Consider the following 14,702-nt stretch of genomic DNA (forward strand, 5'->3'; position numbering starts at 1 on the left):
GGCAAATGTCAGCGAGCAATGACAAAGAATGTTAAACATTATTTGTTCTCCTTTGGATGTCTTCTAATAATATACAGTTCAATACTTTGCTTTCCAGTGGCAATCTGAACTGTAATTCTAAGCCGGGAAAGCCATATTTATGTGGAATTTTATTTAGTCTCCAATACTTTTTTCATGGCATTTGTTTTCATCACCCCTCAGCATAAAGTATGTGGGTAGTGAGGTTGATTCAGGAGGGATTTCGATATATTTGGAGTATTACACTTTCATAGTGTCATAAGTCAGAAGACCATGGAGGGCATTTTCAGAATTTAATACTAAGCCAAGTCATATTACTCTCAGCAGTTTGTTTTAATCTACCACAGGGATCAGGGTGGGAAAGAAAACATTGTTTATCATCACTTTTCTCCAAAAATCAATATCTGACAACAGGGATGAATTACATATTCTGCAATAACGAAGAGGGTAGCATCACCTCCTCCCCTTTTTTTTCTTAAATCATAGCATAGCTACAAAATTGACCTCATTTCTCAAAGACAGAAAAAAAACAGCACGGGACTAAAATAAGAGTCTGAATATAATGATACTAGTAAACAAGGTCTGTAAGAGCTGGTAAATCCAAGTCTGTGAATTTCTGTCAAGACTTTCCAAGCAATTACTAGTGTTCCACCTTTCACACTGCTCCTCTAGGCTGCTGTCTAAATAAAGAAATGATGCTGGAGAGGCAAACATCACCTTGAGAAGTAAACACCATAGATCTTTAATATTGTATGATGTTTCATCTTTGGCGCTACCAGTATGACTACTTTTCAGAAAAGTCTAAAAGGGACGACATACGTGACTTTCATCCAGCAGACTTTGGTTCAAGTCTCTCGGAGGACTATTTTTAAATTTAATCACCGATTGTTAAATTTATTCACTAAAGATACTTGGTTATGAAAAGATTATGGTTTAGGTAAAAAAAAAAAACATGGAAACAAACCTGTTCCAGTTGCTTAGTTTTAAAATGTATGCACCTGGAGGCTGTAATGAGGGTCTTGCACAAACAACCTGTTGAGTTTTTTTAAACAGAAGACAATCTCAGGGTAAAGTATGAAGCACAAGGAAAAATAACATTTTCAAGTCCAATTAAGGCAATTAGCGTTTACAGGCCTAGCTTGTAAGCATTGCTGCATTTACAGTATTGATGGCATCTTAAAACCAATTTTTGACCAGGCAATTTGGATAAAGTATAACTGTTGAGTGGCCATAAAGAGGAGAAGAGGGGCGAAGAGAATCCCAAATGAATGCACTGTGGTCAGTGCCCTCACTTTCACACACCTTACTTCTGTTTTTTCCATCGGTGTCCTTCTGATCCCCCTCAACTACCTCCTGATTTGCTTTAGAGAATCCCCAGTCTGCTCTCTCTAAATGTCTATTTTGGTCACATGTAATGAAGTGTTATTACAGGTTCGAAACTGCAGCAACTTCATGCTTGGAAAATGATGCTGAAAACAACATAACAGACTTACAATTGGAACACTGATCATGGAAATGTGCTCACAGTCAACCTACTGCTTACTAAATGTGCAACATATTTCAACATGTTGCAATAAATTGTAAAATTAAAGTGTTGCTGTAAAGTTTTTATTAGCTGAAGAGTTTCGTTTTCTCAACCAATATTGGGTAGGAGAAAAGCCTGCTCCTGAGTTTAGAGGAAAGTCAGTGATTAAGTCTATTTAAGTTTATTATCTAGAGTATGTCTTGATACATGCTCAATCATCCAGGTAAGGAAATCCTAAAAAGTTTATTCTGTTCATCTGGACATTGTGTTTTCAGTGGAAAAAATGTTTCATCACTCATCTGAGTTACTTCTTCAGTCTCAGCTAACTGCAGGCTTCCCCAACCTCAAAAAGGTCGCACACATGTTTAGAGTATGATGCCACAGTAAAAAGGTCAACGGGTTCAAGAATTTCCTTGTTCTCAGCTATTTTTCACACTATGACATGCCAGTATGGTGCTGGTGTTTTTTCAACTCAATACAATATAGTTATTGTCTGCTTGCAAAGAAAACTGACTATAATTGCAGAGGAAAAGTGCTACAGAGATACTGTGTGGGGGTGAGAAATCCACACACAAAGCTTTGGCATTTTACTGCCAGTTCACTCGTGAGTTAATTATGACAGGTAGACTATAGAAGACATTCTTTACTTTCATTATGAATTCTTGCCTGGCTTTTTTCTTTGCAAGACAGTCATTTCTTCAGTTTGACTGCAGAAAAGTATTTTTTTTAACCTAAAGAAAGATTTATTTTGTTGTTTCATGAAAACATAAAATAAATCTAAACATACGCTCTGTAATTTTATCAGAAGAATTCACTAATTGAGGTGGGAAGCGGAAAATGGTATAAATAGTACTTATACACTGACTGGATGTTTACCAAGGTAGACCTTGGTAGTACAAGGTTGGGCCTACTTTTGCCTACAGAACTGTCTTAATTCTTCATGGCATAGATTCAAAGAGATGCTAGATATATTCCTCACAGTTTTTGGTCTATATTGACATGATAGCATGTCTGTAGATTTGACAGCTGTGCATCCAGGATGGGATGCAAATCTACACCCAAATGTGCTCTACTGGGCTGAGATGTGGTGACTGTGGTAGCCATTTGAGTACAGTGAGTTCATTGTCAGACTCTAACCCTATCATCAAAATGTCAAAGCAGAAATCAAGACTCTTTACCTCTTCTTAGCTGACTGAATGGCACCCTGTGTGATCTTCCGCTACTCTGTCCCATCTGCTTTAAGGTTCAGTTACCTTCCTGTCATCTCAAAGTGGTCTGGCCATTTGACAAGGCATTTTCACCCAGGATATTTTCTCTTTTTTATTCTATTCTCTGTAAACCGTAGAGATGATTGCGTGGAAAAATCCCAGTAGATCAGCAGTTTCTGAAATATTCAGACAGCCCATCTGGCACCAACAACTGTACCATGTTCAATTTCGCTTAAATCACCTTTCTTCGTAATTGTGATGGTCAGTGTGAACTTCAGCAGGTCATCTTGTACATATGAACATGCCTAATTGCACTGAGTTGCTGCCATGTGATTAGCTGACTAAATATCTGCATTAACGAGCAGTTAAACAGGTATACCTCACAAAGTAGCCCGTGAGTGTAAATCGTTGCAACAACCTAAGCTTCACTAAGTAGCTTTACCAATATTACAGAAAGCACTAAACTCTAAAGGAGGAAGATTATAAATAACAAAATTATAACAAAAAGTTTGTCAGAACATGCTTTCGTCCAACACAGCACACCGGCACCTCACTGCGTTTCAATCAAAACAAATTAACAGCACATACTCAAAGGCCTCACATACACAAAGGCCTTACTATGTGTGAACTGCAAATAACACCCTCTTACAATAAAATTATTGTTTCATTTTGTAAATTAATTCAAAATGATGACTTTTAAAAAGTTGGAAAAACACACACACGCGCGCGCACACACACACACACACACACATAAAGCACCGTTATCAGAGTGTGCAAACACAATGCTGATTCTGCAGAGAAAAATAGGATTTTTTTGCTGACAGAGAACAGAGTTGTAATGGCAAAAGCTGTGAACCAAGAATAAAATGACAGCAGAAAATGCTAATGTAACAGAGTACGTAAAAATTAAAACTTGATGAGAAATGCTGCTGTGCTGACACAACCGTGGTGAGTGTCAAAATTCTGCTTATTCCACTGAGAGGGAGTTTCTGTTTGAATGTAAGAGTTAGGAGAGCTTGATAGTGAACCAACAGCAGAATGAACAAATCAGAACAGCCTAATAAACCCTATGCCCACACTTTATCTTTTATGTGTATTAATAGAGGAAACGTCATACCATTAAGTGAGTGATGAAATTAGGTAATTATATAATTATGTATGTTCTTGTTAAACAGTAACTAGGAATTGTCAAAAATTAAAATATTTGTGCTTCTGATTAACCAAAACCAACATTAGTGGATAAATAGCTTCGAAACTATTAGCAGAATCAGAATCATTCATTTGTGTGTCCAGGTGCCAACACCAGGTGCCATTTTTTGTTTGTCAAACCCCAATAAGTGTTCATTTGGTTGGAGCAAAAGCATGCACCTAAAACAAGACACAGCCCCAACTCTCCTCTGTGCAGTCTTTTTGTCCTCCGGCACACGGAGAGTTTCCTGTGACCAGGTTTCCAGAGTCGATCAGCAAATACAGTAAACACAATAAAAGACAGCTCTGTTTACTTCGATTCAACCTGTAAAACTTTTATGTGTTCACTTGCACCTCCTCACTGTTATAACTGGCAGTGCATTTTCTGTGTGTATCTGTGTGTGTTTGCACTGTGTGCCTCCTTGAACTTGCCAAGTCACCATAATGCAAGTACATACATATATCTATAATACACAAACACTGCATTACAAAGTGGGCTTTTCAATGCCTCAGAAACATAAACAATGGAACAAACACCACCTGTTCCCTGTAATAGGAATGATCATACTAAAGAGATGATGTCTAAGCTGCAGTCCACCTACCTCCACTATGTGACAATAATGAATACTGCCGGATGGCACATTCCTGCTGGTGTGTCTTAGTACATTAATTTACCGGGTTTGTCCAGACACACACACACACACACAACTATTTGCGCTCACATTCACACCGACAACCAATTTAGAAACACAAATTAACCTAACAGGCATGTCTTTGGACTGTGGGAAGAAGCCGGAGTACCCGTAGAGAAACCACACAGGCACAGGGAGAACATGCAAACTCCACACGGAAGAGTCCCAGTCGGCCTTATTAACTTTTATTAACTTGTTAAATCAAATAGAACACAATACCAGTTTAGCCATGAATTCTTCCATTACAGAGACAACAAAGGTGTTAGATAAAGATATGCATAATGACTCTAACCTTAGTAAATAATATAAATGCTGAATTTATTCCCCTCTAAGAGCGTCAACCAAAACTGAAGGCAGTGCTGCTCTTTCACACAATATTTCATTAACGTGGCTACGATTTAGAAAGGGTCTAGCCTTGAGCTTTGTCGGCTTTACTGCTTTAAACCAAACACAACTACTGTGTCAACACAACTACAGCTTCAGCTGAATCACGACTGTTCCTCTAACCTTTCAGCACACCTTCCTTTTACAGACACTGGACTTTTGATGTTGCATTAATCAACAAGATCAAAGCAACATTTTCAGGTAATCAGGAATCTTGTTTCTGTCCAAGTTACACTTTTATCATAAATACAGTCAAAAGCTTGATCACACTTAATCATTCATAAGAGTGAGTGTGTCCAACCTGTACATTATTAGACAACTGTGCTTTAAAACAAACACATGGTGTTCAATTAAACTGCATCTTCATCAAGTTAAACAGAAACCGTAACCTCTCAGTTTCAAATCTACTAGACGCAGCAGCTGATATAGTTATGCACACACCCAGAAACCATTGGCAATTTGGCTAATCACAGAGCAGCAAAGTAATAAAAACATTATTATTCAACATTAGATGAATAATTGTACAGAATTCATTTTTAAAACATTGATATTTCTCTGTTGTTTACCTCATGGACAGCCTATTTGTGTAGCACTCTAAGCCTTAAATTAAAGGGTTTGAACGTTTACTTGGTCTTCTTTGACCCGGGTTTGGGTCCTCAACTCTTTGAAGTGTAAATTTGAGAGGCAATTGTATTAAAGAGCACCTATCTCTGTTCAATAATATAAAAATGGCCCTTGATGTTTACTGCTGTGGTTATTTTTCTTTATATGACTTTGAAACTTGAGTGTGTTATTAGGCAGCTAAGTAAAATTTTGTGCCCAACAAGACTTTAATCAATGAAAAGAAGAAATCCTTTGATATTTCATCAAAGAGGTTATTGTTTTACGGGAGAAAATTAAAGTGGGAAAACTGCAAACTCGGTTGTTATACAAGAGAACATATACTCTCAAGTAACAAAACGAATCTACTTTTGATGTGCCTGTAAGAGAAATGTTCATTTTGTTTCATGCAACTTTAACATCGCAGTCTATTTGAGTTTATCTAAGCGCTGCAAAATCACAAGCTATTTCAGGACACTTTACACAGTGAGGTCAAACCTTACAAATCCAAGCAAAAAATTCAAGAAGCACATCAAAATTTGTCGGCGTCTCAGGCAGAGCTCTTGGTAAATAGCAAGTTGCTATAAAGGGATTCTGCATAAACAATCTATTATACACACACACACACACACACACACACACACACAAAGAGACACACTGTGCAAAAGTGATGCACGAACACACAAATTTGAACACAGCAATGTCACCTCAAAACACAGTTACATTTTATAACTACACCATCTAAATGATTTATAATGGCAGTGGAAGACAAGGCAAGCAAGGGGGATGTGGAGAAGAAATGGAAGAGGACAAAAGAGGAGACAAGAAAGGCAGCGACAGAGGCGAAAACAACCTCTCTGTAGTGAGGTGAGGCCCCAGACTGGCAGCTTTACAAAGGAAGGAGAAAATGGAATTTGAAAGTGATCTGAAGTTGGGATATTTGTAATGACACACACACACACACACACACACACATACAAAACTCACTCATAATGTGCTGCTAGTAGGAGAATATGTGGCAAAATCAATGACACAGATAGAGACAGGTGGGTTGGTGGAAAGATAGTCATAAAAAAAGGAAGACCGATAAAGAGAAACAGATAGCTCTTGTGACTGATGACTCATGAAAATTAAACCTTTCTTTTCAGCGACGTGCTTTCATTTCCCCTCCCCTGCTGTGATCCCTTTTTATTGAGTAGCAATTGTAGCTCCAGGTACACCTGGTGCATGCATCTGTGCGCGCATGCCGACTAAAGGTGTGAGCAAAAGCCCACAAACTCCCTCTCTCGCTCTTTCTTGTCTCTCCTTCTCTCTCGCACACACACAGAGTTGTGGTTTTTCTCAAGGTATTCTTTGTTTTCAAAGTGATTTGTTTTTCAGTCACACATTCAGCTGCCTCGTACACAAAGTATTAGAAAACCTAAAAGAATTTCCCTTGGCATGGCTTCCCAGAGCACCTATGATGTTGAACTGTGCAGTCTCACTTTGAGCCCACCTCACCCGTATCCCACAGTCATAACTCACGAAGGAAAATACAAGGATCTTTCACGGTCTCTACAAGAGGGAATCAGAAGCAATAAAAAAATCAAACATAAAGCCATTTCAAAGCATATAGCGATGCTTTGGACTGACTGTACAAGAGACCCACACAAGACAACTTGAAAGAGAGATGAAGGAGATGACTCAGTCGAGTTCGGGGTAACATGAAAAGAGCTTTGTGTTTGAGAGTGGGTGTGCATGTGTGTGTTTCTCCGTGTATGTGTGTGTGTGTGTAGGGGGTTTATATTATATTTGGTTGGAACTGAACACACACCACAATGCTAACACATTTTATTAGGTGTGCAAACACACTGCAGGCTAATAAGTTTGTATTGGAATAATAATTAAAACAGCGCGCAGTGGTGCATGTCTTCATAACTTCAGGCTTTATCATGAGTCACAATAGACCACAGTCTATTGTTTAATAAGGGATTGCTAGGCCTGTGTACATAGAGACAACTGATAACGCTTTACTGACACCGGCTCGTGGGACACAGCAAAGGCACGGCGTTTCAGTTCAAGTTGTAAGCCGCTGTTCAACATTGCTCTATTTAAATGTTAACTGAGGACAAGCCATTTCAACACTGGTAGTTTTGCATGGCTGTCTAAGCACTAAAAACACAGCTTACTTGAACTCAAACTTTGTTTACGCTTTCTGCAAATACTTAGCCACGTTTTCCATTTTTTCCTGAAAGGTCAACAATTGCACTTAAGGAAATAAATTGCTAAATTACAAATGCATCCATTTATTTAGTTATGAACAAAAACAGTCAAGGATTTATAATCCTACACTCTGGCTGGAATATAAACACAAACACAATCACTGTCACAATCAGCCGAGATGATAAAAGTATCACTTCGATGTTACTCTGCTGGCAAGGACTGTTTCAAAGGAAACTGCCACGCAGACGTGACACATGAGCACAAACAGAACGAACCTAAAGTGTCACAGGATTCATAACTGCTGCTCGCAGCTTTCATTCTGGTTCACCGCGCTAATGTCCAAAAGATTTATGATCATCTGACTTGAGGTACACACATTGTGCTATTTTTGAAGAAGCAGCTTGAGTCTTTTAAGCATGAACTTCCCCTGTGTTTGGAATCAGAATCAGAAAATTCAAGTATTTCATAATACGTTTAATTTGTTATTGATTTCATCTTTACATCTGAGTTTTTCTGGGGGTACGGAGGATTAACAGTAAACAGTGAAAACGATCAATGTGGGCACATCGAAGGAGATGATCGTGTTACCTTATTTGACATAAATTTGGATTTTATTGTTATTTTTCTGACCATTTGAAAAACGAAAATGCCTTTGGTGCTTGATGTAATTAAGTCCAAATTACTAAAACTGGTGCCTTTACTGAGGCCGACAAACAAATGAAGCCAATCTTGTGAAATGTGAGGTCCAAGTTGATTATATGTGTCATAAAGCCTCATATTTCTTATTTCTAACATATGCTTAGAGGATAATGAAGGAAAAATAAAAATGGATTATTGTTACAGTAGAAAATCTATCTGCACATTATTGTTCCTCTTTCATCTTTCACGCTGAGTCTCCTCTATAGCACCAGCTCAGTGGCTGCTAATTACTGTGTGTAAATAAAAAAATCAAGTGTTTACTTCCTGTACTTTTTAAAGCACAGGAGCGTCTAGGTGTGTGAATGCGTGTCACTTCATTAGTGAAATAACAGGGGAAAAGTGCAGGAGGTTGTCTTTCAGAAGTCAGCACTGCATGCAATGTTTATCCTCCACATATTGAGCCGTGTTGACCAGAAAGCCCCACCGGGGCCATTGGACCAGCTGGTGTAATACTGGCATACACACAGTGCTAAACACCAGCACTTCTCTCCCCTCACACCCGGACAAACACACCGCAAACACACACTGTTATCACCACGCATACATCATCCAATGGCAGCCCCTCCATTTCACTCCTCTCCTCCACCTTACGCCTCATCAGACATATTATAATTAGCTGTGCTGAGTAATTAACACCCAAATTAGGACATTATTTGCATATCTACCCTCATTTGCATATACTCTCTGCAGGAGTCAGACCAAGCATTCCTTCACACGTTGGTGCTCAGGACATTTTTAAGTCAATACCTAACCGTTACTGCGCACAGTAAACATATTGTACCTTCTCATTTAGAAAACATGATAGCGAAGCAGAGAGGTGAAAAGTTGAGGGGAAAATAAAAGAGCAGAAGTCAAATCTGTGCAAGCTACAGGAAAGAGAGCAAATATAAATGGGACCGAGGAGGTGGCCAGTAATAGAGGTAGCCGGGATAGAGTGAGAATCCGACACACGCCAAATGAGAAAAGGCAAAGTAAGACAGAAAGAAGACTGCCTCTTCATTTATACATCTCACTTAAGCCCATAAACCTTTGGAATTGAATCCTGGCTATGAAAGAGAGAGAGAGAGAAAGAGGGAGAGAGAAAGAGCGAGGGGGCAGCGCTACCTCTGGAAATCATAACGAAGGCTGCTCAAGCATGGAAAAAAGAAGTGAGAAGGAGAATGACGAAACACTTCTCTCTCTCTGTGACATTTGCCCTCTGAATCGCATCAGCTCAACGGAGCAGAACAGCGAAGAGTGATACAGAGTCAAAGGAAGAAAGAGAGAGAGACTGGCAGAGAAAACACAACCGGGAAGAAGCAGAGGGAATTAAAGGGAATAGAACGGGCATGAATGACAGTAAAGAGGAAAAGAGCGACAGGATGGGCAGAGCACTTCCCGCTACACATTGTTTCACCAGTCGTTGCACAGAAGAGGAAAACCTGAGTTATGCTTCTGCGTTCCACATCGCTTTCACGATTTATGTTCCGGCGGGGATAATGCAGCTGGATGGCTCTGTTGAAAAGACACCCATAAATCTGGTCTTGTTTTCAATTTCTTCCTGCCTTTCTCTCCCTCTCTCTCTCTCCCAGCACCCTTCAGATTCTCTTGGCGCTCATCTGCTCTGGTCTATTTTCCCCGACTTCTTATGTAAAGGTATTCAGCAGAAAGCCTTTGTTTCATGTATATAATGTGTTCTGTTGAGCTTGTAAAGCTTGTAAATACAAAGAAGCTGCACAGACGCACAAGAATGTAAAAGAAAAATCGCTCTTTGTCTGTTTAAACAACAAGCAAACATCCAACCAGCACTCTCAGGCCTTGATCTATTCTTCTTCAAAATGGTACTTCACAATACAACGCCTTGTCAAATGTTAGGACATCGCATTGACATTTAGAGACCACTTTTAAAGGCATTTCAGCTGTTGCATTAAATGTTTAGTAGATGATATTTGGCCTTCAGTCACTGTGCACTGCATTAAGGTCGGGCAATATTACTGTGATTGTCAAAGATGCTCTATTGGCGTTCATATTGTAATACCAAACATGTGCCGCTATAACTTATGATAACAGCGAGTGGAGCAGGCGAGAAACTGAACAGAGAAAAATGGCAAGCCCCGGTGGGAATGTGGGACTCTTAAAAGAGAAAAATGGGAATATTTTGCTAGAAGGTCTAATGATACAGATGAGTCAGCCAAAGAGCGGTATAGAGCAGTGCACAATAAAACCAAGGTATGCTATACCTTTATTAGCTAGCCAAAGGATGATATACTACTTTCTGGTTCTACACTTGAATAGCTTTTTTTTTTTTAAATATAAATGCATTTTCTTTCATGTACATCATGGCGTCTTTACTGAGACCAAAGTCAGATGATGAGCTGGAACTGTTACTGAAAGTATACGTAGAGGACAGATTTTCTGTGCTTGGAAAGAAAATATCATGACATATTAAAGCTGTATGGGGAGTATTATCCACTGCCAGAAAAAATATGGCAGTGTGGAAAAAAGTACCCAGACAAAAATAATAAAATACAGATATTTGCTTCATCTTTCAAAATCTCTTAGTTTCTGCAAATCCCGGCTAAAACCAAATCCTGGAGTGTTTTCTTTGTGTTGTGTCATCATCATTTTCAAAACTTCCACCAGGCATAAACTTACACTATGTACACAAAAACACTGGGCCACCTACACGTTGTCCCTCCAGGAGCTCCCATGGAAACCGATGCCGCGAAGCTCCCGGCACACAGTTTTTGTGCTGATATTAATGCCAGAGGATGTTTATAACTCTGTAGTTATTGAGTCAGCAGCGCGTTGGCGACTTTTACAGACTCTGATGACTCGATGATCTCGCACTGTAACTTTCCATTGTCTGCCATTTCATTGCTGAGTTTCTGTGGTTCCTAAACACTTCCACTTTGCAATAATACCACGAACAGCTGCTTGTGGAATATCTAGAGGGAAGAGATATCACAAACTAACTTGTTGCAACATTGGGATATTATTACTCTTATCAAACTTAATGAGCTCTTTAGGACAACCCATTCTTTCACAATTTGATGAGAAATTTGATGCAGGTGATTTTTCACACCTGCAGCAAAGGGACTAAAAACACCTGAATTCAAAGATTAAGAGCTTTTGTCCATATAATGTAGCAACACGGGTTGATATTAAAATGGATTTGTGTGGACATTCCCTAAGATAAAATTTACTGATTATAGATTCTTGCTTGCATGAGTGTCTGTTCCATTGTCTACTTTGCACTGAAGATTTGTTGGCAGAAGTGTGCATATGATGAGTGATATGAACCACTGACACTTCACTTCCCAAAGGTTCAAGATTGTATGACAACAACTTCTCCTTTCAAACCTTTTCCTTTTTTTCCTCACGTGCATCTGTGAAATTATGGTGTTAAAGCATGAGAAAAAGAAAAGAGAGCTACGACCCAAGCATGCACTGCATAGTCACCATTGACTCTGGATTTACTATATACGTAGCAATCAAAGCCGAGTTCACACATTTTATACTCACCTTTGAAAACTTAATGAGTCTTTGAAGTCTCTACAGAAAACAGCCAATTCTCTCAACTTAATCTAAACCTAGTTAGCTTTCCCTCTGGCTCCAGGCCATATGGAGGTCTTTTATAAACAAGAAAAATAATGATAATGTTTGGTTGAGCGCAGACAGCCAGTCAGCCCAGCGCTCTCACTCCAGAGACCCAATTAATACAACTGTAAACCAATGCTGCCCTTCATAGGCAACAACAGCCAGAGCTCTGTGTGTGTGTGTGTGTGTGTGTGTGAGAGAGAGAGAGAGAGAGAGAGAGAGAGAGAGAGGGAGAGAGAGAGAGCCGGAGAAAGAGAGATGGAGAAAGATGTGAGTATCACAGGGTGAAGACGTGATGGAATACAGCATCCCAACCACGGCTGCCCTCCCTGAGCACTGATCGATAATTGTAGACAGAAATCATCTTCAGATCACTGGCCAACCAACCAATCATCACCAACAACATAACTGCCATAAATGTCATGTTTGTCCTGCATTTCAAAGGCATCCAGGCCAAGTACAGTTGTTGAGAACAGAGGAGGTTATGTGAAGACCAGTTCAACAGCATGCAAACACCTGTCAAATGTAACTGAAGTCATGTCTGATACAACACAATATTAAACATTTTGTAGATTAAATGTTCTTTTAAAATGAAAAATTTTAATGTATTTTAAGGCTTTGTTTGTACAAAAATACACATTTGAAGAGTTAAAATTAAACGATTAGGCAAATCCATTAGCCATAAATTAAAATTATCATAAATGACCCCCTGATGTTAACGTTGTGGTTTCATATAAACACATTTCTCTTTTAAATTACTCAACGCTGGTAACTTCCAATTAACTGAACACCTGCCACAGTAACTGACAGCCAAGACAGGAAACCTCAGCTAACCACTGGGCAATAATTCATAAGAAAAAATAATTTAAATTCAGCCGAACTTCAAGACAGCTAAACCTGACTGCGAAGTTCTTGGACGGACGGCTGTCGCTCTCATTGCAAACTTGTGCAACTCAAACGCAAAAAAGGGTGCAAATATTTTCGAAGCCAAGTTTTTTTTCACGCTTTCTATTTTTTTTTTCTTTTTTGTTCCTACCTTTTCCACCGAACGCGCAGGAGTGGCCCCAGATAAGCCAAAACAGCAGAAATGGGACCCCGAGTGTGTGCATGTTTGTCGAGCCGTGAAGGAGATGTCTCTGCGTCCTGTCCTCTTCCAAATATCCTCGCTCACCTCCCGAGCGCGTGGATGTTCTCAGCTGGCCGGCCGCGCGACAGATAGTCGGCAGGTCGAGAGACAGTCAGTGTTAATGTAAGCAAAGAGGGAGAGAGAGGCTGGCGTTTAAATAGCGTCCACGCACCAACACTTCCGGGGGTTGCTTTTCAAAATAAAAGAAAGCAACCGACTGTAAAGATTGAAGCATTTCAAATACTACAACAGCACTGTAATTCCATGGAGTAGAAAATCTTTTTCGACAACATTTCCTTTATTGCACGGACCTAAAAATAGATTTGCAAAAATTTTGACAAATTGCACGCTTTTATGTTGGAAAAAAACCCCCAGTTTGGCTTTCATTTGGCAAACTTGACAAAAAATGTTTCTCAGAGAGAAGGAGCAGGAGATGTGAAGGGGGGGGATGCAGGGAGGATCTGTCTGAGAAGAGTGTCAATGTGTTAGTATTTTAGTGTCAAGATGGAGTAAGGATTGATAATGAAACCCCTGGAGCAATCTGCCAGTGACTAATGCAATGTAAATGTAACATCATGTTTGATCACTGGAGTGTCAGTTGCCACACCTTGCTGCTGACCATTTAAGTGTTTAGATTAGTGAGCAACCACGAGCATCTTTGAGTGAGGTCATTAGCAGTTACCCTCCCTTAATCATCTCAGTTATCTTAGATATGCTACATCTGGGAAATGTACGTTAATTAAGAAGTAAAGTGCATTTTCTTAGAGCTATAATCAAATGAAGCAGCTGCCACAGTGAGATGGTTTTCCAGCTGTATCCTCCTAACAAGAGCCTCTGAAGAGCACAGCTATACTCCCCCTCACAGATTTGAGTCTTTCACTTTCCACCCCGTGGCAGAATCACTGGTTTTCTGCAAGGACCACATGCTCTTCAATTACCCCCCACCCCCCCACACACATATTCCTGCTTCCTCTTCTGCTGGGTGTGGGTGTGTGTTCTGGGGATTAGAGGGAGCAAGAGAGAGAAGGGCAGACCTCAGGAGAGTTAAGAGGATAACAAAGACAGAAAACACACACATACAAGTCCAAGGAGGGCCACATTTACATGCACATGCAATTACTTACATGCACATGCTCCCGACTGGCTGTTTCCATGGCTAATGGGAGCTAAGTCACAGCAGAGCAGTGACAAGGGGGAAGATGGTGTGCAGGCTGTCCTTCTAATTGCGGTCAAGCCACCAGGTCAGCAATTATTTAGTATAGGGAAAGGGAGAAAATCACTGTGGCATCACTAAAAGACTGCTTCTTGTGTTATTGACAAATACTCATTTTAATCTTAATGTTTCACACAAAGTAGGTTTGGATCAATTTGGTCCTCTTTTTTCCTGTTTATGAGCAGTCATGGCATTCAACAGTTTATCAACAGTTTATCACTGCTAGATTATTCATGTAACTGAAAGAAAACAGTTGTTTCATTCATTA

The 14,702-nt window shown here is 39.7% G+C and overlaps 1 protein-coding gene across 1 annotated transcript in view; it reads right to left on the reverse strand.

Annotated features, from left to right (window-relative positions):
- The window catches only part of clstn2a (calsyntenin 2a), a 144,424-nt gene extending 131,076 nt beyond the window's left edge, over nucleotides 1-13,348 (reverse strand). Inside the window, exon 1 of the mRNA XM_005476102.4 lies at nucleotides 13,132-13,348. Coding sequence (XP_005476159.1) covers nucleotides 13,132-13,204 — 73 coding nt within the window. The 5' untranslated portion in view covers nucleotides 13,205-13,348. The remainder of the gene's footprint in view (nucleotides 1-13,131) is intronic.
- Between the last annotated feature and the right edge of the window lie 1,354 nt (nucleotides 13,349-14,702).

Source organism: Oreochromis niloticus, linkage group LG18 (genome assembly GCF_001858045.2).
Source record: "Oreochromis niloticus isolate F11D_XX linkage group LG18, O_niloticus_UMD_NMBU, whole genome shotgun sequence".
In the NCBI taxonomy this organism is placed as follows: Eukaryota; Metazoa; Chordata; class Actinopteri; order Cichliformes; family Cichlidae; genus Oreochromis; species Oreochromis niloticus.